At 42.1% G+C, this 20,613-nt stretch overlaps 3 protein-coding genes across 6 annotated transcripts in view; 1 reads left to right on the forward strand and 2 right to left on the reverse strand.

Moving 5' to 3' along the window:
* Positions 1-5: 5 nt before the first annotated feature.
* Positions 6-10,034, reverse strand: dhx57 (DEAH (Asp-Glu-Ala-Asp/His) box polypeptide 57). Of its 3 annotated transcripts, XM_034864057.1 has the most exons (25): positions 9,783-10,034; positions 9,170-9,203; positions 8,882-9,070; positions 8,437-8,769; positions 8,056-8,259; positions 7,003-7,901; positions 6,702-6,886; positions 6,455-6,576; positions 6,065-6,260; positions 5,786-5,910; positions 5,476-5,609; positions 5,317-5,371; positions 4,947-5,155; positions 4,739-4,855; positions 4,545-4,641; positions 4,112-4,285; positions 3,737-3,937; positions 3,188-3,464; positions 2,920-3,015; positions 2,646-2,729; positions 2,388-2,525; positions 2,182-2,256; positions 1,934-2,068; positions 1,649-1,849; positions 904-1,047 (listed from the first exon to the last, which is right to left on the reverse strand). In XM_034864057.1, the coding sequence occupies exons 3-25, from the start codon at positions 9,064-9,066 to the stop codon at positions 904-906; spliced, it is 4,386 nt and encodes a 1,461-aa protein (XP_034719948.1). In that variant the 5' UTR covers positions 9,067-9,070; positions 9,170-9,203; positions 9,783-10,034. The 3 variants fall into 3 exon arrangements, 2 of the variants coding, with proteins under 2 accessions (XP_034719947.1, XP_034719948.1); XR_004655525.1 differs by lacking the exons at positions 9,170-9,203; positions 9,783-10,034 and adding an exon at positions 6-763 and having other exon boundaries at positions 840-1,047; positions 8,882-9,007; XM_034864056.1 differs by lacking the exons at positions 9,170-9,203; positions 9,783-10,034 and having other exon boundaries at positions 776-1,047; positions 8,882-9,007.
* Positions 10,035-10,051: 17 nt separating this feature from the next.
* Positions 10,052-11,681, forward strand: morn2 (MORN repeat containing 2). Of its 2 annotated transcripts, XM_034864063.1 has the most exons (6): positions 10,052-10,299; positions 10,431-10,463; positions 10,536-10,586; positions 10,668-10,774; positions 10,894-11,030; positions 11,194-11,681. In XM_034864063.1, exons 1-6 carry the CDS (start codon positions 10,293-10,295, stop codon positions 11,294-11,296), a joined length of 438 nt encoding a protein of 145 aa, XP_034719954.1. In that variant the 5' UTR covers positions 10,052-10,292; the 3' UTR covers positions 11,297-11,681. The 2 variants fall into 2 exon arrangements, with proteins under 2 accessions (XP_034719954.1, XP_034719955.1); XM_034864064.1 differs by lacking the exon at positions 10,536-10,586.
* Positions 11,682-12,117: 436 nt separating this feature from the next.
* The window catches only part of strip2 (striatin interacting protein 2), a 29,913-nt gene continuing 21,417 nt past the window's right edge, over positions 12,118-20,613 (reverse strand). The window contains exons 16-21 of the mRNA XM_034864124.1: positions 20,521-20,578; positions 19,428-19,639; positions 18,778-18,844; positions 18,556-18,660; positions 17,543-17,747; positions 12,118-14,894 (exon numbers count right to left, since the gene is read on the reverse strand). Of these exons, the coding sequence (XP_034720015.1) occupies positions 14,644-14,894; positions 17,543-17,747; positions 18,556-18,660; positions 18,778-18,844; positions 19,428-19,639; positions 20,521-20,578 (898 nt within the window). The 3' untranslated portion in view covers positions 12,118-14,643. The remainder of the gene's footprint in view (positions 14,895-17,542; positions 17,748-18,555; positions 18,661-18,777; positions 18,845-19,427; positions 19,640-20,520; positions 20,579-20,613) is intronic.

Genomic DNA, 20,613 nt, shown 5'->3' on the forward strand with positions numbered 1-20,613 from the left:
AGCTGTTCTTTTATTTTTTTAGTGCAGTGAAATTTATCACTTAAGACAATACGCTTTCAAATCATTTAACAATTCTCACTAACCAAATTTTCCCAATTTAAAAAGCCCTTGCATTTACATTGTGAAAGTGTAGTTTTGACATCACTGTAACATATACATTCAGTGAATGTAAAACAGCCTAATACAATGAAGGTCTTGGATCTCTTATTCATGCGAAAAAACACAAATAATAAATAATATAACAAGTATGCAGTCACTAAGTATGAGAAATCCAATATGGACCCAAGAAACTTCAGTTGTGAGCAAGACACAACCCAAAATAAAAATGCACTGTGTACAAATTATATTGACATCCAATTAAATTCATTTCATTTCATTTCATTTCAATTCATTAACCGTGCCAGTTTACTGCACATACAGTAGTAGTATGGCATCAAAAAACAAGCTTTTCTAGTGTTGCATTTTTAAGTGTCAAAATAAGACTTGTAAAAATAGCAAGAAATGTTTTATTCCAGCAAAACAAAGATGGAGGTTTGTGGATCACCTGCATAGAGCCGTCATTTATTTTTTAAGGCAAGAATTGCTTTAAAACCCCTCCAGTGCAGCAACACAATAGCTTTGTTTTTCATGTAAACTAATACCTAAGTAAGTGTCAGGTGGCAGCAGTACTAGAGGACCTCACTTCAAGAACAGTGTCTATTCTGCTCCTCTGTCAGATTGAGACAACACAAAATATAACCAGTTTCAGGGTTTTTGGGCCCAACTTCCCTAAAATAATATGGAGTAGGACAGTATGAAAATCACTGTAGCAGGGATGCAGCAGCAGACAACATTTTGACTGCAGAGCTCCATGTGTTTAAGCCCTTGAGAGTGACAAAAAAGCTCAAAAGGGGGCGTTAAGAGCTACTGTGTAGAAATGAGTTGGACTATCATGTGGATGATGCGGGAGCCACGGGGACAGGTGCACAGGTCCATGCTTGGACTCCTGATTTTGTCCTCCAACAGCTGGTCCAGCTCCCAGCGCAGCTCTTTCACCAGCTCCGCCACCTAGTGAACACACATATTTACATATTTGTATTTTTAGCATTAATAATCATTTATCCAAATTGAATTCATATAAACCTCTTTTAATGACTATGAATACAGACAATGTAACAGAAGACACATTCTGTATTCTTATTTATCAACAAAACATCACTGTGTAACTAGGAAGGTCTGGCTAGTCCAGAAAGAACGTGCTCTGGTTTATTGCCATGTTTTTAAACCACTCACAATCAGCATGAGTGCCACAGCAAAATAGCCTCGGAGAGGAACTTATTTTGGTGGAACACGTGTACGTTCAAAAGTTGTTTTAGTCGTGCAATAGAAAACTCAGATTGAACAGATAGTCTAGCTGTCTGGATTTAGCCTGCAGAGATTTGATGAGCAGTTAACCATAGTCCTCATGAATCCAGCAGAGTTTAAAATTCCAACCCAAAGAAAGCGGAAGGTAACATTCAGCCGTTAAAGAGGGACACCTGCATAATTTCCGGACACCGGAGCAATCCCGGAAATGACTTTTTAAAAAAACACGTATGGAATACTTGCTAAAAAATTACAAACAGCTTTGTTACTGTAATTCTTAACTATTAAATCTCTTATCCCTGACCTGATGAGAAGCGGCAGCAAATCGGATCCATCCATCGTCGAGGGAGATGATAAACTCTCCTTTGTGCAGCTCCATGTTGACCTGCCCGCCTCCAAACAGCACCAGCGGGTAGACGGACACCATGCTACAGTCCCTGATGAAGATGCGGCTTGTCTTCACCTTCTCGTGGTAAACTAGGTAGGGGCTAGTGTAGTGGCGAACCTGGGGCACAAAGAACAGTCTCAAGGGGTTGTCACTAACTAGCTGTTGAATGCAAGACCACATCTTTTTTCCCTTTTATCTCACTGTGTAGTTGACAGAGGAGGGGTGCACGTGGACGCAGCCATCGTCCTTGGTCATGAAGCGGAGCTCGTTGGCTTTGGGCTGCATCTTCATCGCTCCTTTGCTGGTCATCTTGTAATTCCCCTGAGGAGCTCGTACCTGGGACAAAGGATCACACGCAGGGGTGTGAAACCTAGTAGAGATATCAGACATTGTATTTTCTACACTAGTTTCAGTTTCTTATTCCGATGACAGAAATAATGAATATACACCTGGACCACATTGGGATAGAGGGCAGCACAAAGCATGGCGGACATCAGCCGGATGTTTTCGGAGTTCAAGTTAGCCTGGAAAGGAATGACATTTATCATTATTATCAGAATCTATTTAAGACTAAGGTTAGATTGTTGAGTATCTGTGTGCTTAAAAGCAGACTAAAATAAGTATGTGTGTGTGTGTGTGTGTGTGTGTGTGTTACCTCGGGGCCGGTGGCCTCCACAACACCATCAGTGCCTTTGGATGACATGCGCTCTATAACCCTGGCCCTCAGTCCCTCTTTGATGAAGCCAATGTCAGACAGCAGCTCAGCAAACTGCCTCTTTAGACTGGCGATCTCCTGCACAGGTCACAACAGACATTTTTAAAGAAATGTATGACTCGATGGGGCGGGAGTGGAGGGGCGGGGGTGGGAATGTAGAAGAGAACAGATTAGGCACTTCCGACAACACTGCCTCACCTGTAAGCCCCGCCAAGACAGGAAGTTCTCCCTGCAGTAACGAAAGCCGGCCTGGTGGCCATTCTTTGCAGCACAGCACCATCCCTTCAACAGAGGGAACATTAATTACATCTATCATTTGAACATTGAAACGCTATTCCAACATTTATACGTACACTAGCAGTCAAAAGTTTCATTCCTCACTTAAATGAGAAAGTGTATCCAAACCTTCAACGGATACTGTATAAATACAATTTTTGTATCATATTCCCACAAAGAGAAGTCCAATCAGTACCTTGTATGCCTGTAACAAAGCTAGATGGTCACTACTGGCCAGGGCAAAGGCCAGCTTCTTCTCATTGGCTTCTTCCCGCTTATCCCATGGAGACACCTAAAAAACAGGACCAAATATATAAAGTATTTCTATAGAAGAAGAAGAAGACACTTCTTGATTAATATTAACCATTATGTTAGTTTTTCTTTGTTATTAGGATATTATATGAGCATTGTGATGCCAAGGAGTGACACATATTGTCTCTCAACAGTGGCAAGCGGTGTCTTACAAATGGTGACTTGAAGGCCAGACTGGCAGCGATGGTGAGTGCTGGGTCAAGGCAGCGAAAGATGGCACCAAACAGCATGAGTTTCCCGATGCGCACGTCGACGGGCAGGCAGGCCAGGTGGTAGCCCAGCGGTGTCAGTTTCTCATCCGCGGTTAGAGCTCCAAGGTCCCGCAGGCGCTTCTTGGCCGCATCCAAGCTTCCCATAGCCGGGGGCTCGATGAGCCGAGAGAACACAGAATCAAGCATCCGATCTGCAAACACATCCAGGATCTTGATTCTGTTGGAGAGGGGGAAATGGCAAATACCAGCATTGGAATATATGTATTTTGCATATCCTAAAATCCAACATGGTGCTACAGATAAAGCCTATTTAGTAGGAAGGCCCTCTCTCCATTGTCCTAGAGAATCTTCTCAATAAACCAGTTTCCCCTCCACTTTCAAGCATAAATCCTACTGGCATTAACATACATAAACTGCTATAGTTTGCAGTTACAGCGACCAAAAAAAATGCAAGTTGACATTGTGCGGAGAGCAAACAGGTGCATATACCGGAGGCAGAGCTGCTCGAGAGGCACTCTTTGGATCTCCGGCAGCTGTTGTTCCGCCAGCTGGTGTTGGAAGCAGTGGCTGGTGAAGAGGTGGAAGCAGACCCCCGAGGCAACGCGACCTGCTCGACCCTTCCTCTGCAGTGCGTTGGCCCGAGAAACCCACGAGTCCTCCAGGCTCTCCATGCTTTTGGTCGCATCGTACCTGAAAATATAACCAAGAATTGTAGATTCTGCAACACTTTCCGTGTCAAATCAAATATATAAGCAGATTTTAAAACTACAGTATGCCTTTTGTGTGTGGCAACAAAAATGTGGTACAATCAATTCATCCAAAGAATCAACATAATATGTTCACTTAAGCCAAGCACGAGGTTACCTTTTCTCCTTCATCTTGCCAGAGTCGATGACATAAACCACGTCGTCAATAGTTACAGAGGTCTCAGCAATGTTGGTGGAGATGATAATCTTTGTGACACCCTCTGGGGGCCGGCTGAAAACTGCCTGTTGCTCCTCATTGGACAAGGATGAGTGGAGTGGGTACACCTCACATCTAACAAGGAAAAAGCACATCCATATGAGTTTTCTTTCGACAAGTGTTTACATACCAATAGCACACAGCTGCCATGTACCAATCTGAAAAAACTAAAAGTGAGGATTTTACATGATTTTAAGCCCCAGTAGAAAAGTATGAAACAGAGCACTCATAATAGAGTGCATTTGTGAAGGTCCTGTAGTCAACTAAATATGTTCTACTTTTTGGGGGTATCAAGAATTGAAGTTGCTGCAAGCACACAGGTTTGGACACACACCTGTTTGCTCCCCGGTTGTTGAACATTCTGTTGGACTTGAGCTGCTCGTAGAGCATCTTGATCTCAGCCAGGCCTGGCAGAAACACAAGCACCGCACCTGGATGCAGAAAACAAAAGGTTACATAATTAGCATAATTTAAAGTCCACACTTTCAAGTCTTGAATTCACTTCCACTATACATGGGCAGTTCTTACCTGGAGGGTAGTTATGTTTTCCATCTACAATCCATTCCAGCAGGGTCTCCACCAGGTCCATGTTGATCTTGTCCAGGTCCATTGCAGCAATAGTCTTCAGCACAGACTTCTTAGTATCTGCATCAACAGCAAAACAAAATGTAACGTTTATGCACTAACAGGCAGCAACAGTTCATTTGGATGTAATTGATAATTGTTCTTAACTCACCTTTGTATCTGACTGTGAGATCCTGCAGGCTGAGCTGCTGGTCTGGAATAGAGTCTTTGACAAAGTCCTTCTTGCAGAGAGACATGAAGTTCCACATGTCATCACCCAAGTCGTCCACCATGTCCCTTTGCTCTCTCCCTCGTCCACTTGTGGAAGACAAATTCTGTTTCCCTGAGCGCATGTAAGGGCTTCCATCCTCAATGACATACCTGGAAAATAAATTAAATTGACTTGAGTTACCTACTGAGACAGTACTGATTGCAGAAAAACAAAAGGTTAACTACATCCTTACACATTTATTGAGACTAAAAGAATATTCATCAGCTGAGTTTGAATATAATATTAAATGAGTAAAGAAGCATGTAGTTACCGGGTTCTGTCGATGGCATCTTCAAGAAAAAACTGGTCAACGGGAAAAGTACGACCTGAAATGAGAGAAATTTACTGAGTGGGGAAAGGAAAAAGATGGAATGAGGTTGATCAAGTAATATGCACATGCTTTAAACAGATACCACAAGTTACTATTTACCTGGTATGTGGACAGTGGGACAGTCGTAGAAATACTCAGAGAAGAGTTTGGCATTAAGTGTGGCACTCATTAGAATGATCTTCAGGTCTGGCCTCTGCATAATCAGGTCTTTTAACACTAACAGCAGGAAGTCACTGCCACGGAGAAGATAAAATAGAGAAACGGACAGTGACCAAGAAACTAGCTACAGAAAAGAAATTATTTATTTAACTAAATTGCTAAAGCAATAAATTGACAGCTCAGAACGCATGAAGATGAGCCTGAATTCACACTTTCTGTACCATATGCGTAGTGATCTGCGTATTCTCACCTCTCCTCCGTTCGCTCGTGAACCTCATCCACAATGACGTGCGTGATGCCTTTGAGGTCTGCCTCGCCCTCCAGTCTCCTAAGTAACACACCCATGGTGCAGTAGAGGAGTCTGGTGGCCGACGTCTGACAAAAGAGGGTAGTCAGGGATAAGAGAGGCGGAGCTCATTATTTTGTAGTAGCAGCATTATGTATATAGCACATTTCAGCGACAAGGCAATTAAAAGTGCTTTATATAAAAACATTAAAGAGCAATTAAAAGTGTCAAACGTGCCCGTACCCTAACACTCTTCAGACGGATCTGGTAGCCCACGGAGTTGCCCAGACACTCTGCCCGCTCCTGTGCCACTCTCTGGGCCACAGAAATGGCAGAGATGCGGCGTGGCTGGGTACAGATGATGTTGACCACCTGCTCCGCTGGGCCATTTAACGAGGCGTCCAGAATGAACTGAGGGATCTGCGTGGTCTTACCGCACCTGCATAGACAGTCACAGAGAGGTATGAATAGGCTGCGCTTATTTATGTGTACAGTCAAGTCAGAAATATATGAAGGCACTTCAAATTTGCCATAGACCCTTGTCTATTACCAAACCATATTTGTATAAATCACATTTTCCCCCAATCATGTCTTCGTGAATGCCAACACTTCATGCTGCGTTGTGTGACCCACCCTGTCATCCCGCTGACAACCAGCACCTGGCACTGGTCTAACAGGTCGAGGATGTTTTCTCTTTCTTGCCAAGCCGGCAGTTTCTTCCTCTGCTCTAACATGGACCTGAAACGCCCGGATGACTGGGTGAACGGAAGGAGGATAGAACAACATTAAAATACATATCAAGATAAGATACAATGTAAAGATGTTATTTCTTAATCAATTACATCTTACAATCAATAACAGCAATACAGTCTTCTTTTACCTGTTTCTTCTTAAACTCTCGACACAGCTTGCCATTTTCTTTCAGTAGGTTGTCTATCTTCAGGTTGTGTTTAGTGACCATTCTCTTCCTTAGATTGACATAACTTTCGGTCTCAACTGGAATAGACTCACTCTCATCGTCGTCCTCCCTCTCATCCAGCTCCTCTGCCTCTTCGGTTTCTTTCACTTCAAAGATAAGAGGCGGGATTTAAACTCATATACACAAATACACTGTTGAGCTCTACATTATCGGGTGCAAATAGGGACAGTAAATAATATAAAGTGAATAACTGTTGACTCACGATCTACGGGTCTCTGGTTGGTAGATGGAGCAGCCCTTCTGCTGATGGTATGGTTACTACTATTGGTACTACTACTCCTGCATTCCTCAGAAGCATTGTTCCTCACACTCTTAGCCTCAGCAAGAGAGGGTGGAGGAGGCGCTAAAACAGGCGGTGGCGTGCTGTATTTGTGATGACTAACAGCCAGCAGTTCCTTCACGGTAGATTTGTCTTCACATAAGGTGATTAGGGTGTAAACAACAGGCTCGTTGCTCTTTGCTGCGGCCAATGCTTCTCCAAACAATCTTTCAGTCAAGCTGATCCTCCCTGCCGCCCCGAAAGACTCGTCGTTGGTGCTGAAGGCGACTATTGGTGCCTGAAATGGGTAACGGTTTCCTTTGGGGAAACGGACCTCGAGCTCATACTCAGGGGAAGAATAGCTGCTAAAGCCAGGCTGGCTTGGGCCTTCCAGGTCTGGGGAACCAGCCCCAGATCTCACTTTAGTGGGGAGATGGTGCTTAAACTTGCATTTGTCCCCAAACCTGCAGCCCTGTCCTTTCAAGTAGAATCGGCAGACATCTCGGATGTTAACTGCTCCTCCGCCACCTCGACTCCCGACTTGCCTACCATTCTTGGCAGCCATGTCTGAGAGGAATGAGAGGTCTAGGGTTACTGTCCAGACTGTATTAGCAATGCGCTCACCGAAGCGCTCACCATAAATAGCAGTTAGAGCCAGAGCTTCCTCCTGCCTCTGGCTCAAACACTCATCCATAGGCACCCCTTCCAGGCCATCAGGAGAAATGGCTTTCTGGCCATAGCGCTCCCTGAAAACCTGGTGCAGGAGCTGTTCCAAAGTGGCCCCGAATTCCCCTCCAACAGACTTCAATGCTTGCTTGCTGCGCTCCCTGTCAAACCCATACCTGTGCAAAAGGAAAAATAGGAAAACAAAAGGGCTATGAGACAATGGAAATATTCACCAACATTAATTTTGTAGGTTCCCGACAGCACAGCAGCAAAAACACCAGCTTTGGATCAAATCCAAGATAACTGTCAACTCCAAAATCTGTACATCACCTGCAGAGTTTTCCTATAGCAAACAGGGATATGACAGGTTCAGGGGTGGGCCGGTCATTATCAGACTCTGTCTCATACGCTGGGCTCTCTGCCCTCTCTACAGGCTCATCATTAGTGGCCCAAAACTGGCCTTCGTCTCGGTGGTCCAACTCATCAAATTCCTCCTCATCCTCTTCTCCTCCCGAATAATCGGAACCAGATACACTAAGGCAGAGAGGATGTAATGAGTTCATGTAGACTTGCAGTAGAAAAATATCACTTAATTGAAATATTTTCCAGCAGTCCACTTAGTCTCTTTTCAACAGATAAAAGGCAGCATATGCAGCAATATATATAGCAATATGCAGCATATTGGACGTATATTTAGTAGAATATACTTACTCATATGGCTCATCAAAGTCCTGGTTCTGCAGATTACGCAGCAGCTCCTTGAGTTGTTCTTGGTTCTCATTAGTCATGAAGATCCTCTGCAAGGGCATGGTGCTCATCTCCGGCCTGATGCTGTCACCCGACATTGGGCTTGTTCGTGTCCTTGCCAGGGACCTAGGGAGAGCCTTGCCACTGCTGCTTTTCCCATCGCTTCTGCCGTCCCTGTCTCGATCTCTACCTCCCCTTCCTCGACCTACATCCCTACCGCCACCACGGCCGCCACCACGGCCACGGCCGCCGCCGGCACCACCACCACGGCCGCCGGCGCCCCGTCCTCTGCCAGGTCTGGAGGCAAAGCCAGGTAAATAGGGGGAGAGAGGAGGAACAGACGATATTAGGTTAAAGGAGGAAATGAGCACACTGTGAAACGTTTAAATCCTTCAATATAAATTTATACCTGCTGGGGCGAGAGGGTCCAAATTCAAGGCTGAAATCATCACCGTCATCCCAGCTGCCAGCTCCGGCTTTCTTGCTTCCACCTCCACCTCCTCCACCACCACCACCACCCCCCCCACCACCTTTTGACTTGTTAAACCTTCCCCCTCCTCTGTTTGGCTTCCCACCTCTTCTCCTTGTATTCATTTCTCTGTTAAAAAATACATGAACAGTTTCATTACCATATCATACGTTTTAGAAGTCACCACCGACACACCATGTATTGCTTAAGATACACAGCCGTACTCACCTTCAATTAGTGTCCTTTCATAACAGCAACCAATCTGTGAAGAGAGACATAAAATGCATTACTTGGATAAATCGCTTCAGTCCTCTTGGAGATATAAAAAAAGGGGATACGCAGAGAGAGCTGCTAGTTGCAAACCCGGGCAGAGCAAGCAGCTACTGTACATCCACTGTAGTGCACAGAGTCACACATAGCTGTGGGGCGGCTCGTTGTGCCACTTCAGTTTAAGTGCGAGCAAGGAGACACAGCGCTGGTGGCTACAATTATGCAATCAAACAGATGCATGCAGAATTACAACCCCATTTCACTCCACGCCGGGCTGGCTGACAGTGTGTTTTTGTTACCAAGTTACACATGAACATAAAACAGCTTGTATCAGCAATAACATGGTATTGTGTGGTTAGTGTGGCACGTCAGTAAAGTGTGTCAAGCTTCAGCTAGCTAACAAGCTAACAGGTAGCTAGCAAGCTCACTTCCGATTTTAACAAGTTATGCTGGCAGCTTTCTCACAAGTCAATTTAAGAGGTTTAAATGCTTAAGAATGCCATACATCTATGGACAAAGGGACTTTAAATACTTAAAACAAAAGCTAAACTTAAAACAAGTATGGACAAACCTGAAAAAGTTGTTCTGGTCACCGGTAGCTTGCATCTCTTTCATTGGTCGAAGCTTAGAGTTCAAAGTTTCTCTTCCGGTTTTCGGTAAGGTTTGGTAACTATATTGTTTTAAACAATATATTTATGTTTTGGATTTAAACAAAATGTGACATAATTCAAGGGAAACTAAACTTATATGAAAAAAGTAACTCTAAGCTAATTTTAAAAGAGAAAAAAGAAAAAGCTGCACCCATTCTTGTAACTATGGCAACTTCAGTTTGCGTCGAGGCGAACTGCCTGCAACAGAGAGCTGACTGACTGCTTGTTTTAGAGTAGCGTTAGCTAGCTAGGAACACTGTTTCTTTTAGGGTGATTTAGTGAACAAAAATACCACGAAGTTTCCTTGTGTCATTTTCACAACTTTTTTGTACTTTTTTAGAGTTGTTTGACTTTTCACATTTCATAAATTTGCCGATACACAGCGTTTCCTGTCGGCTCTGACAACTGCCGGGGGAAGCTGTCTGTCACGGATGTCTGGTGCGGTGTGATTGTGAAGTTTCAAACACCCAACACACACACACACACACACACACACACACACACACACACACACACACATTCTGTCTTTCCTATCTGCTGTCTAATATTGTATCATTTTACCCTTTCACACAATAACGAAAGTAATTATTTAAAAGCTCAAGGTAAATATCTAAGTTTCATATCTGCATATTCATCTGACTGGTCTTAAGGTAAATATGCATATTTGTTTACAGGGGAAGGACCTATAAAGGTATCCCACATTTTCCCGAATGGTGACAGATATGGTAAGCTAACATAAACCAATGGTGCGGCTCTACACAATTACAATACAGGTGTGTGTCAACGTTTTTTTCTCTTCTCTACAGAGGGGGAGTGCAGCAGGGCTGCATCAGGGGTGATGATGAGGAGCGGTACTGGTAAACACACCTCAGCAGGTGGCACCATATATACTGGAGAATGGCTCGAAGACAAAGTATGTTTTGTGTGTGTGTGTGTGTGCGTACCTTACTTTATCTGATGTCTGTAACTATATACTGTATATGGTTGTCTATGCTCTGTGGTTAGTCATGACATGCTTTCACACACACACAGATGCATGGCCAAGGGACCTTGCAGCATCCCTCTGGAGCACTCTATGAAGGAGAATTTAAAGACAACATGTACCATGGCATGGGAACATATACCTTCCCAGATGGCTGTAATTACAAAGGTCACTTTCACAAGAACAGGTAAAAGGCAATCCATTTTTGGCAAATGCTAATGCTTTCTTATACTTCCTTTAATTTTCCCTTGAGTAAAATCAGCTATTTTGGGGGGTAATATTCAGACCTTTTTAGCCATACAATTATATCAACTGTAAGATTTTTGAGGTCCTTTACTGTTGTGTTCTAGGTTGGAAGGAGACGGGACATTCACTGACACACAGGGACTGGTATGGATGGGCGAGTTCCATGGCAAAGCAGCGCTGGGCCTGAGAATGCAGCACAACATTTAAGCAAAACAAGCATTATTGTTACTGCACTTCATAAAATACATTGTTTGTTCTACGAGAAAATTAAACTATTTTACTAAAAATGTACATGCTTTGTCTCTGTCTATGGGAAACATATATTTGGGTTAACTGTTGTTAACCCAAAGGTCACACACCCATGTGTTTCTGTGTATTGGGGGTTAAATATTCTCGTGAGTCACTCTCAGCTGTATGTGTCTCCTTCTTTACTGATGTAAAGTGTCTCTTTGTGTAAGCCTAATTTCACTCAGAAAATGCCACACTGGGGTTAATTTTTGTATGGCCCTTGGTCACGCTGCTTTTATGTTTCTGTGAGAGGGAAGGTGTATTACAAGCTACACTATGTAGCGAACTTAAATAAATCCAGAAACACTACTGGCAAGTTTGCTGCAGTCATTTCATTGACTTTTGTACCTTGTTTTATACATTGTTTTGTACCTTTCTTACACTTAAATGTTGAAAAACTTATGATTACATCTATGAAAAGCACTTAAATAGAAACAATCTGAACCAAACCCCCTTTTTCATTTCTCTCGGCTTTTACCATATTTTGACTCCATCAGGGTGAACGATAAATACAATTACACCAAATACAATCATAAGCAAACCACAAAGGGGGATATGTCCCTATCCACAACAGCTGTACTGTTGGAACATTGGACCGAGAAAATATGTGATGTGATGCGATGCGAGTGTGTGGTCAGTTTGACCTTCAGTGTTGGTGTGTGTGTGTGTTTACACAGCTTTGTGTGTGTAGACAAGCACAACTCCCTCGGCTAATAAACAATAACTTCACAAACAATCCCAACTGTTCAACATTGTTTAATAAGCAACTCTTATATTGTACTTTGTCATTCTATTGAATAATGCCTTTATGGATCCTTAATTGCACATACCTCTGAACAAATTCAGTAATGAGTATTTATCTAGACTCTACAGATATGGAATGTGTGTACCAAACACACATTTATACCGTGGGAACAGCCATAAAATGCTAACCACTTCTGGTAAAATACTGCACCAGATACATGAAACAGCTATCTTCGTTGATTGTACATTTTTCAGGTAGAAAATAACATTTTTGTATTGCAAACCTTGAGTGGCGATTTCAATGAAAAACCATACATTTGATCATGAAGGCAACAACAATGAAATAATGGCACTCAAATTGATATACTCAAAAATACAAAAAATACATCTGAAATAGAAATGTTGCTGACATAAATACAAACTCACCATAAATTATTGTGTTTGGTGAAAATGTGCAGCCTATGCTAAATGCAAGGTGTTATTTTCTTATATGAACGTGATGATAAATGTGTATTCATCACCACAAGTAGTGAGCTAGATGATGGCAAGGAAGCTTTAAAACTTTTGCAATATATAATCTCCATAAACCTGAGAATTTATAAAGTTTACAATGTTAATTTTTATAAATTTCACCTTCCTAGGGAAGAAAAAAACTCCACTGTAATGCAGAACACTGAGACAAGCACACTTCTAACTGTGCCGGAAAATAAGTGAAAAAAAAAAGCCATTCCAAATATCATATTTAAATGTGAACAGGTATTCAAAACATAACAGAGGACATGCACATTTCCACAGAGAAGCACAAGACGCAGTGTCAAAATTATTGTTCTATACAGAAATAATACAAGACTGTGCTTGACCCCTCAGGGCATGTAGATTAACAAAACCCCAATGAGAATGATATGAATGAAAAGTTTTTTGTTTTTGTTCTCTGTCCTTGTTCTTGTGCTTCATTTCCAGGAAACAATCCAGAGCTCTCAGCTCTGGAGCCCCGCATAGGTAGTTGGTAACGTAGAGGAGCAGATCAGGTACAGTGAAGACGAATAAGAAAAACAGCACCATTGTGCGACAGCTGTGTTCTTCTAAGCAAGGGTGGCAAAGTGCTCACCAAGGCCAACACCGAGGAGGACAGTGGTTTCCATTGTGCTGTTGGTCAGACAGTAAGAGGGGGAGACACAATTGTTAGATATTCTAATCACTGCTGAGGATCCATTAGCCCAGGACGGTTCCGTAGAAAACTTCTGGGAAGTGGCTGTTTCTCCCAATGGCCACACGGGGCAACAATAAGCCCATTCCACACTCGGAAACTATATAGGTGAGATTCGTGCTTTATCGGAAGTTTTTATAATCAGATTTTAAAAGAGAAAATTATTCACATGTGAAGACTTTGAGATTTGTTTTGGTCACCTCTGTTAAAGCGCTGCCCACAGCCCCCTCCCTGAGCTTTTCTATGGGGCCATTACAGGCTTTCGGTTTGATATGTGAACATGAACAAACCCGGATGACATCGGTAATTACAGATTTGGCTCTGTGTCATAAATCAACCAGCTGGAATAGAAAGTTTCTTCCAGAAGATCCGTTTTGTTTCTTACACCAAACCATCCTCCACATATCTGCCCATTTTCATGTGCTGTTTTTTTTTCTTCCTTTCTGCACACACATACCTTTTACTTTCACAAACAAAAACACCCGTACACTTACAGCTGGTATGTTTCTTTTTTTTGGGTGATATTATCCTAGATCATTATGTCGTTAGTAGAAATAGGTCAGACTTTGACATTTGGACTATCAAAATGACGGTTTGCATCCAAAAGGCCTTTTTTTCCTAGAAAATCTATAAGAAAAACTTTCATCAATCTATCACCCACAAACTACAACCCCATGACTACTGTAGGCTTCGTGTAAAAAAAAGAAGGCATGAACTGATTAGAAATCACGTACATTTACATCTCAATTGAAAAAAAAAAAAAACCATTTCAGAAAATGTTTAACCACATACATTGATACAAATAAATAGGAAAAAAATACTAAGGAGTCAAAAAAGCACCAACATTTAAAAAAGGGGACTTATAAATTGACAATGTGGTGAAGATTTTTTTTTTTTGACGGGGAGGAGGGGGGCAGTATAACTGGCCGAAATAGTCTCATGCTACAGCGGTTTCACATTAACTGCTACCTCCGTTCTTGCATGTCACGTCCATGTGGGTTCACAGTAGTCATAGGCACATGTCAACGCCAAGTGTGCGTGTGTGTGTGTGTGTGCGTGTGTGACATCTATTTGTGATAAGCTCACAACAAGAAGCTCCATTCGTTTGTCATATTTGCTTCATTTACCCTTCATCTTCCATCTTCTCCCGGCACTAGATCCTCACCCTCCCCCGTCCCTCCATCACTGATGTGAAATATAACCCCCATTGCTTCCACATCCTGTCCTCGGACTCCATATAACCACTCCACCAGGCTCGTATTTGACCACCACCACATTCTCCCCCCACTCTCTCCAACCCTCTCCCTCCCCTCCATCATGGATTCTGCAGCAGCCCCTCCCACTGGATGGGCTGAGAGAAGACCTCTCTCTCCAGCCACATCTCGTAGCTGTAGTGGAAGTCCTCGGGCAGCTCCACGCGCTGACCCAGCACGCTCTGCAGGCAGTTGTCCACCGGCGCAAAGTCTCCGTTCTTGTTCTTGTCGTAGCGGCGGCTGTTGAACTTCTCGATGCTCTCCCGCAGGGCGCACTCCTCCGCCTGGAAGTCCCAGGGCCGTGCGTCGATATCTGGGGGGGAAAGGAGAAAAAAGGGGATCATATTTAATCTATATTTTTGAATGTTCACACTCAGGCATTTCCCCTTACATCTAACAATCATCCTTTTTCTTAGTGATAACACAACACATCTGCACCTGTATTGATTAGGGATCTTTCCCCCCTTTTTTTTAAATGTCTTTTTTATATACATTTTTTTATGTTCCATATTTTTTTCCTTCTGTCTTTCTTTTATCCATCTTTCTCTTTAACCTTCATGATGACAGATCACTTGGTCTCTCGCGAGGGACGGTGACCCTGATAAGTCCCCCTTTTTCTGTTGCTATGGCAACACGATCCAGGATCTTTGCCGATGGCTGTTGGAGCGTTGTATTGCACATGCACAGTACATGCATACAGAATGGTACTTAAACAAAGATGTACACATTTACCATTAACTGTACCATTAGAATGTATTAACCTGTATTAAATGTCCACAGAGCCTTGAGTAAATGTATTATTAATACTGCACTCTCTCTGTTATTAATGAGCTATGTGTGAGGGTAGGCAAGACTGCTGGCACTAATGACCTCCATGGCTGTTTCATTTTCAAAGATCTGTTTTTCCTCGCCACTGTCGCACTAAATGATTGCTCTTGGGGGAATTACTGGAATTGTTGGGTCTTTGTACATAATAGAGTGTGGTCTAGACCTACTCTGTCTGTAAAATGTCTTAAGACAACTCTTGTAATCATGCTTTAAATAAAATAAAACTGAATCGTTAACCCTACAAGCTGAGTTGTGGGTAGTGAGGAATTGTTTTGAAAATGGGTTCATTACTAGAAGCTTTAGTAACAGCGACCTCGTCTGGTGAAGTGCCAAGGCTGCTGCTAAATTATTCCCGCAAGATAGTGGACAGGAGGCTTTTAGACTACTGACACGCATGTATACTACAATGGGATATCATTCTTTTTAAAATAAAGATGAATTTGTGTATTGGGGAAACAGACTATGCTGGGAAAATAAGTTGGGTGTGCTTCTGTGGCCAGGGGGTATGTGGGATAGGGAACTATTTTTATTAAGGAACATTATTTTCTCCACACTTTTTGGACTAAGCCTGTTTCTTTTTTTGCTCACAAGCTCTCCGAATTTAGAAAAGTTTATCTTTAGCCAGTATAAAAAGGTTAAGGTACACATTAAAGTGATATATCCAGCACACCAGTGAGTCGTCAGATATTTTCAGTTATGGAGCCGTCATGTACCGCTGTGCCTCCCCTGTAGCTTCCATATTAATGAAAATAAATCAATACGAACAAACTAGTGATTGTCACTGTAGAGGAACGTGTCGGTGCCAGTTGCAATGGCAGCACCTGACTTGCCTCCGTGTGGCGGTGGGGTGCTGCGAACCATTCAGCTGATTCATTCAGAGAAAGAAGCAGTTGCTGCTTCAGACGTCATATGTCACAGGATTTTCCCGTACCAAAGCAACCTTCGGAGCAGTGGTTCAAATGGAATTGTAGTTAATGGTTTAAAGCACGTATCGAAGCTTCAGTGTCAGACTGCCATCACTAGTTGTGGGTCCAGGAGAATGACAAATAAGGAGTAGTTTCTTTCTTTTTTAGTTAAAACTGCACTTGATATTTATCCCCATAAATCACAAATTAGGGCTGTAACAAAGATAAGCGTCCCATGTTTACCATCTGAGATATAAAAAAAAAAGATATAAATTCATAGAATACAAGAAGAATGCAGGTAGAAAAAGTATAGAACAATGCGAAAATAAACAGAATTTTGCGGTTTGTTTGCTTTGCTGTGGTCTCCCTTTTTCATTTAGTTTATTTTCTATAAGACTTAGTGGATCATAGAAACATACTATGATTCTATTTATTTATTGTTAGTTTATCTAGTTTTGTATCTTATTATGTTCCTTTTTCCTTTCTTGGTTAGTTAATTAGACATTGTTTAGAGTGGGAACTCTCTGTGTAAAAGTATGTGTGAAAATGCTAAATACTGAATAATAAAAAACTTATATTGGTATACGTCCTCAGTACACAAAAAGTCTCAACTCATACTTGTCAATAATACATGCAATTGGCTAAGGTGACATCATAATGTAACACTGCTAGCTGTTTCTGCAATATGAGCCATCACTGGACAATATCCTGCACTATGCATATTTATCTATTTATCACTCTTTGCTACCTCCAACTGTGCATTATGTCTTTTCTATTCAATAACAACTTACTCATCTGTATATCTGTGTTTATATACTGTCTGTTTATATAAGGGTGTTTATTGGAAGGCTCCAGAAGAGAGAGAGGAGAGACGTGTATGATGGATTTATGGTGTTGTTATTCATATGTTTATTTGGTTTATTGTGCATTGTCTATTCTGTTACAATGTTGTTGAATTGTCTTGAATATTGAAGTTACTGTGTCATTTTTTTTCTTGATTTTTGTCTAGGTGGGTAGTGATGACGAAGGGTGGGATGTGTTCAGGTTGCAATTTGTATGTGGTTAAAAAATATAAATTGTTAATCCCAAAGAAAAACTGCATGTAATTTTGCAATAAACTGGCTCTCTAGGGATGTGAACCATTCAAGTCACGAGCCAAATCGGTTCTTTACTAGCTCACCCAAACTTAAAGTGAACAGTTAAACAAAATGAATCTGCTACTATTTACCATTTCCGTAGGCCCAGTCGTCATTGAGCCTGTGGCGGACCTTCTGGTAGATTGCTGACATGGTCTTCATGTTGCTCTTCCTCCACTGGCGGCCCAGGTACTTGGTCTGGATCTTCAGCAGCTTGAGGACGTAGAGCTGCATCATGGCCTGCTTCACCTTAAGAGCTCTCTTCAGGATGGGGGCAGACTTAAACACCACCAGCATCTGAAAAGGGAAAACAATTGACTAGAGGAGAATGTTAAAGCAGGCTGTGGTCCATGAAGACCTTCACTGTGTAATAGACAATTACAACAAACATGGACTGGCTGATGGATTTGTACCAGCTCATAATGGAACAATTTTTTCAAGGGCTCCCTTCCCCGCTGGACCCCTGGGTGTGTAATCAGATGCTGATGGGGATACACAGATGTCAGATCTAGTCTTGTGTCCTGTATTATAAGCTTGATTTTATTAATACAAAAACAGAAAAATATTCAGATTCTGTTTCTTGATTTTTTTTTGTTCCATCGGTGTAAAAAACACAATTTATTAATCAAATACAGTTTGGGTCCATTTTAAAACCCACCCTGGAGCGTGATTTATGGTTATGCGGTTGCTCACGCAGAGCTCTCGCTGTAGCCTAGGTAAGTGGCCTGAAGTTTATACCTGTGCGTTGGTGTGTGCGTCAATCTCTTTAAGAGAGTGAAGAGGATTATCTTCGGAGCAATTACCAACTCTAGAGTCATAGTGAGAGAAACAAAGTGTCTCCCCTGTGCTTTCTGACCACGGTCAGAAATATGTAGCAGGAAAAGTTAACCCTCTCCTTGATTTCATGTTGTTCACGGAGAAGGAAAACCACGAATTGACTTGGGGGAATTGCAATGCTACCAAGCCACGGCCGAGCAACGTGTATCACCGCGACGTGTAGTTATATTTTTCTACGTTCGTGTCTCCACATACCTAGATTTTACGCAGAAGCATAAATCACGCTTAAGGCTACAGTAAGGTTTTGCAGAAGTTCAGTATTACTCACCATTGTCCTGGAGTGCTTCCACTTGGTCAACTTGTTTAATATTCTCAGCAGATTAATACAAGAAAACAGGTTTCTCCAACAAAACTGGTTGCTGTCTCCTGCTTCCTAAAAAAAAAAACAGACACAGACACACACACACAGAGGTCATGACGTTGCGTGGAAGGCCTGACATTCAACCGGTGAGGATCAATCCGGTGTCACGCTGACAGTGTTTTGACTCACCAGGCTGTCAGCTGTGAGCTCAGGCATCTCATGGACCACACAGTGAGGAAAGTCCAGCACAAAGATACTGCAACAGACACACACGCACACACACGCACGCACACGCACGCGCACGCACGCACACACGCACACGCACACACACACACACACACACACACACACACACACACACACACACACACACACACACACACACACACACACACACACACACACACACACACACACAGTCACTTTCCAAATCTATCCATCACTTTATATATTGTAACATCCCTTGAATCCGTCCAGTTTCTTGGACTTTTACAACATCTTGCTGAAAAAGGCTGAGTAAGACTCCTTTTTTAATCTCCTGTCATTGCATTCGGGATGCCATCTGTTCCACTTGCTGGAGGTCTGCTGATTCATGCAAAATTGCAGTCCATTATACTTGGTTACCTGTCTTGCCGGCAGGTTCTTAAACACCACCCTCGTGTCTTCCCAGAGTACATTTTTAAAAGGTACATTAATAATATTAGAGTGGTAGCTCCAACATAAGTTACTGGATATTGAGGCAATGGAGGCTCCTCACAATGTTCCTGGGTATTTTGCACCAAACAGAGCTTGTCTTTTGTTACACAGTGAGGGTACAGAAAAAGAGAAAAGGATCCTACCTGTTTTTGGCACTGATATAAGACATGATGTTCTGATTGAAGAACTTGAGGATGAGTGGGATACAGTTGGCAAACACCAGGTGCTGGGAGACAATCTCAAACTGCAGGCAGAGAAAAGGCGGCAGTGTGGAATTGTTAGAATCTGGAAAGAAGCAACAACTAAAAATGTAACTTTTCTGTATTTGTATGGTTACATTTGGCCTAAATAATAACTAACACTACATAGCAAGTTAACACGTCTACTTCCTAGTTTTGTGGTCATAAAGCACTTTTAAGATTACATAAAGGACATTTGTGATCATTATGTTGACGGGATAGTCTCGAAAGGGAAAATTCATAACACATGAAAGAATATAAGAGAAACATGAGCTTTCTGTGTGGAGAGAAAGTCAGGAACCAGGAATTCTATTCTCAATCAGCAGGCATACAAATCATTCACCTTATCCAAGAAGCTTTACTAAGATAAAACACAGAAGTGATTCTGCTGCTGAATCACATTTCAGCATTTAAAATGTGCTATGTTTTGCCCTGTTTTCTGTATGGGACAATTACTGTTCCTTTGCAATGAATGTATCGTAAGAAACAGTTATCATACAGTGTCTGTACATTTTTCAAAGAATGTAAAAGACTAATCAATTTCCCACTGAAGGTGCATTTAGCCTTTTACGTGTAATCTTGTTATTTTAGCAGTAGAGGGCGCTACCACTGTAATCAGAATCAGAAATACTTTTCATAAATTCTGTTACAGTTGCAAGAAGTACATACATATCACAGTACAAATATGAGTAAAAGAACTATGAGTGTGGATATGTACGGTATTTACATAGTTAAAGGAATTTTATGGTACAGTATTTACATATTTCAGAACTTGCAATGGTGAACAGTAATCCTGAATAAATAGTACTAGCAGGGTATTGCACCTTATGATTTGAGCCAATGTTTTTGCACAAAACAGATAATATTGTCCAGTTTAAAGCTCACTAAGTGTTTGTGTGTCAGACACTTTGAGGGAGGAGTTATGAAGTTTGATGGGCACAGGCAGGAATGACTTCCTGTTGTGCTCTGTTGTGCATTTTGGGGGAATAAGTCTTGCGCTATAACTCAAAAGAATAGCCATTAAAAGAGTCTGAAGGAACGTCCCTTCCTGGCACCTGAAAATAGAAGAGATAGAGGTCCAAAGGTGGGG

This window comes from Etheostoma cragini, chromosome 23 (genome assembly GCF_013103735.1).
Source record: "Etheostoma cragini isolate CJK2018 chromosome 23, CSU_Ecrag_1.0, whole genome shotgun sequence".
NCBI classification, from domain to species: Eukaryota; Metazoa; Chordata; class Actinopteri; order Perciformes; family Percidae; genus Etheostoma; species Etheostoma cragini.

What these genes read in the sequence shown, in the direction of transcription:
- dhx57 (XM_034864057.1), bottom strand. Translation starts at nt 9,066, where the DNA reads ATGAATACAAGGAGAAGAGGTGGGAAGCCAAACAGAGGAGGGGGAAGG. An exon ending in TGGAGGCCACCGGCCCCGAG is followed by an intron (nt 2,257 to 2,387) that starts GTAACACACACA and finishes ATTCCTTTCCAG; the next exon opens with GCTAACTTGAACTCCGAAAA. An exon ending in CCTCCTCTGTCAACTACACA is followed by an intron (nt 1,850 to 1,933) that starts GTGAGATAAAAG and finishes TTTGTGCCCCAG; the next exon opens with GTTCGCCACTACACTAGCCC.
- morn2 (XM_034864063.1), top strand. An exon ending in CCCGAATGGTGACAGATATG is followed by an intron (nt 10,587 to 10,667) that starts GTAAGCTAACAT and finishes TCTTCTCTACAG; the next exon opens with AGGGGGAGTGCAGCAGGGCT. An exon ending in GGTCACTTTCACAAGAACAG is followed by an intron (nt 11,031 to 11,193) that starts GTAAAAGGCAAT and finishes GTTGTGTTCTAG; the next exon opens with GTTGGAAGGAGACGGGACAT.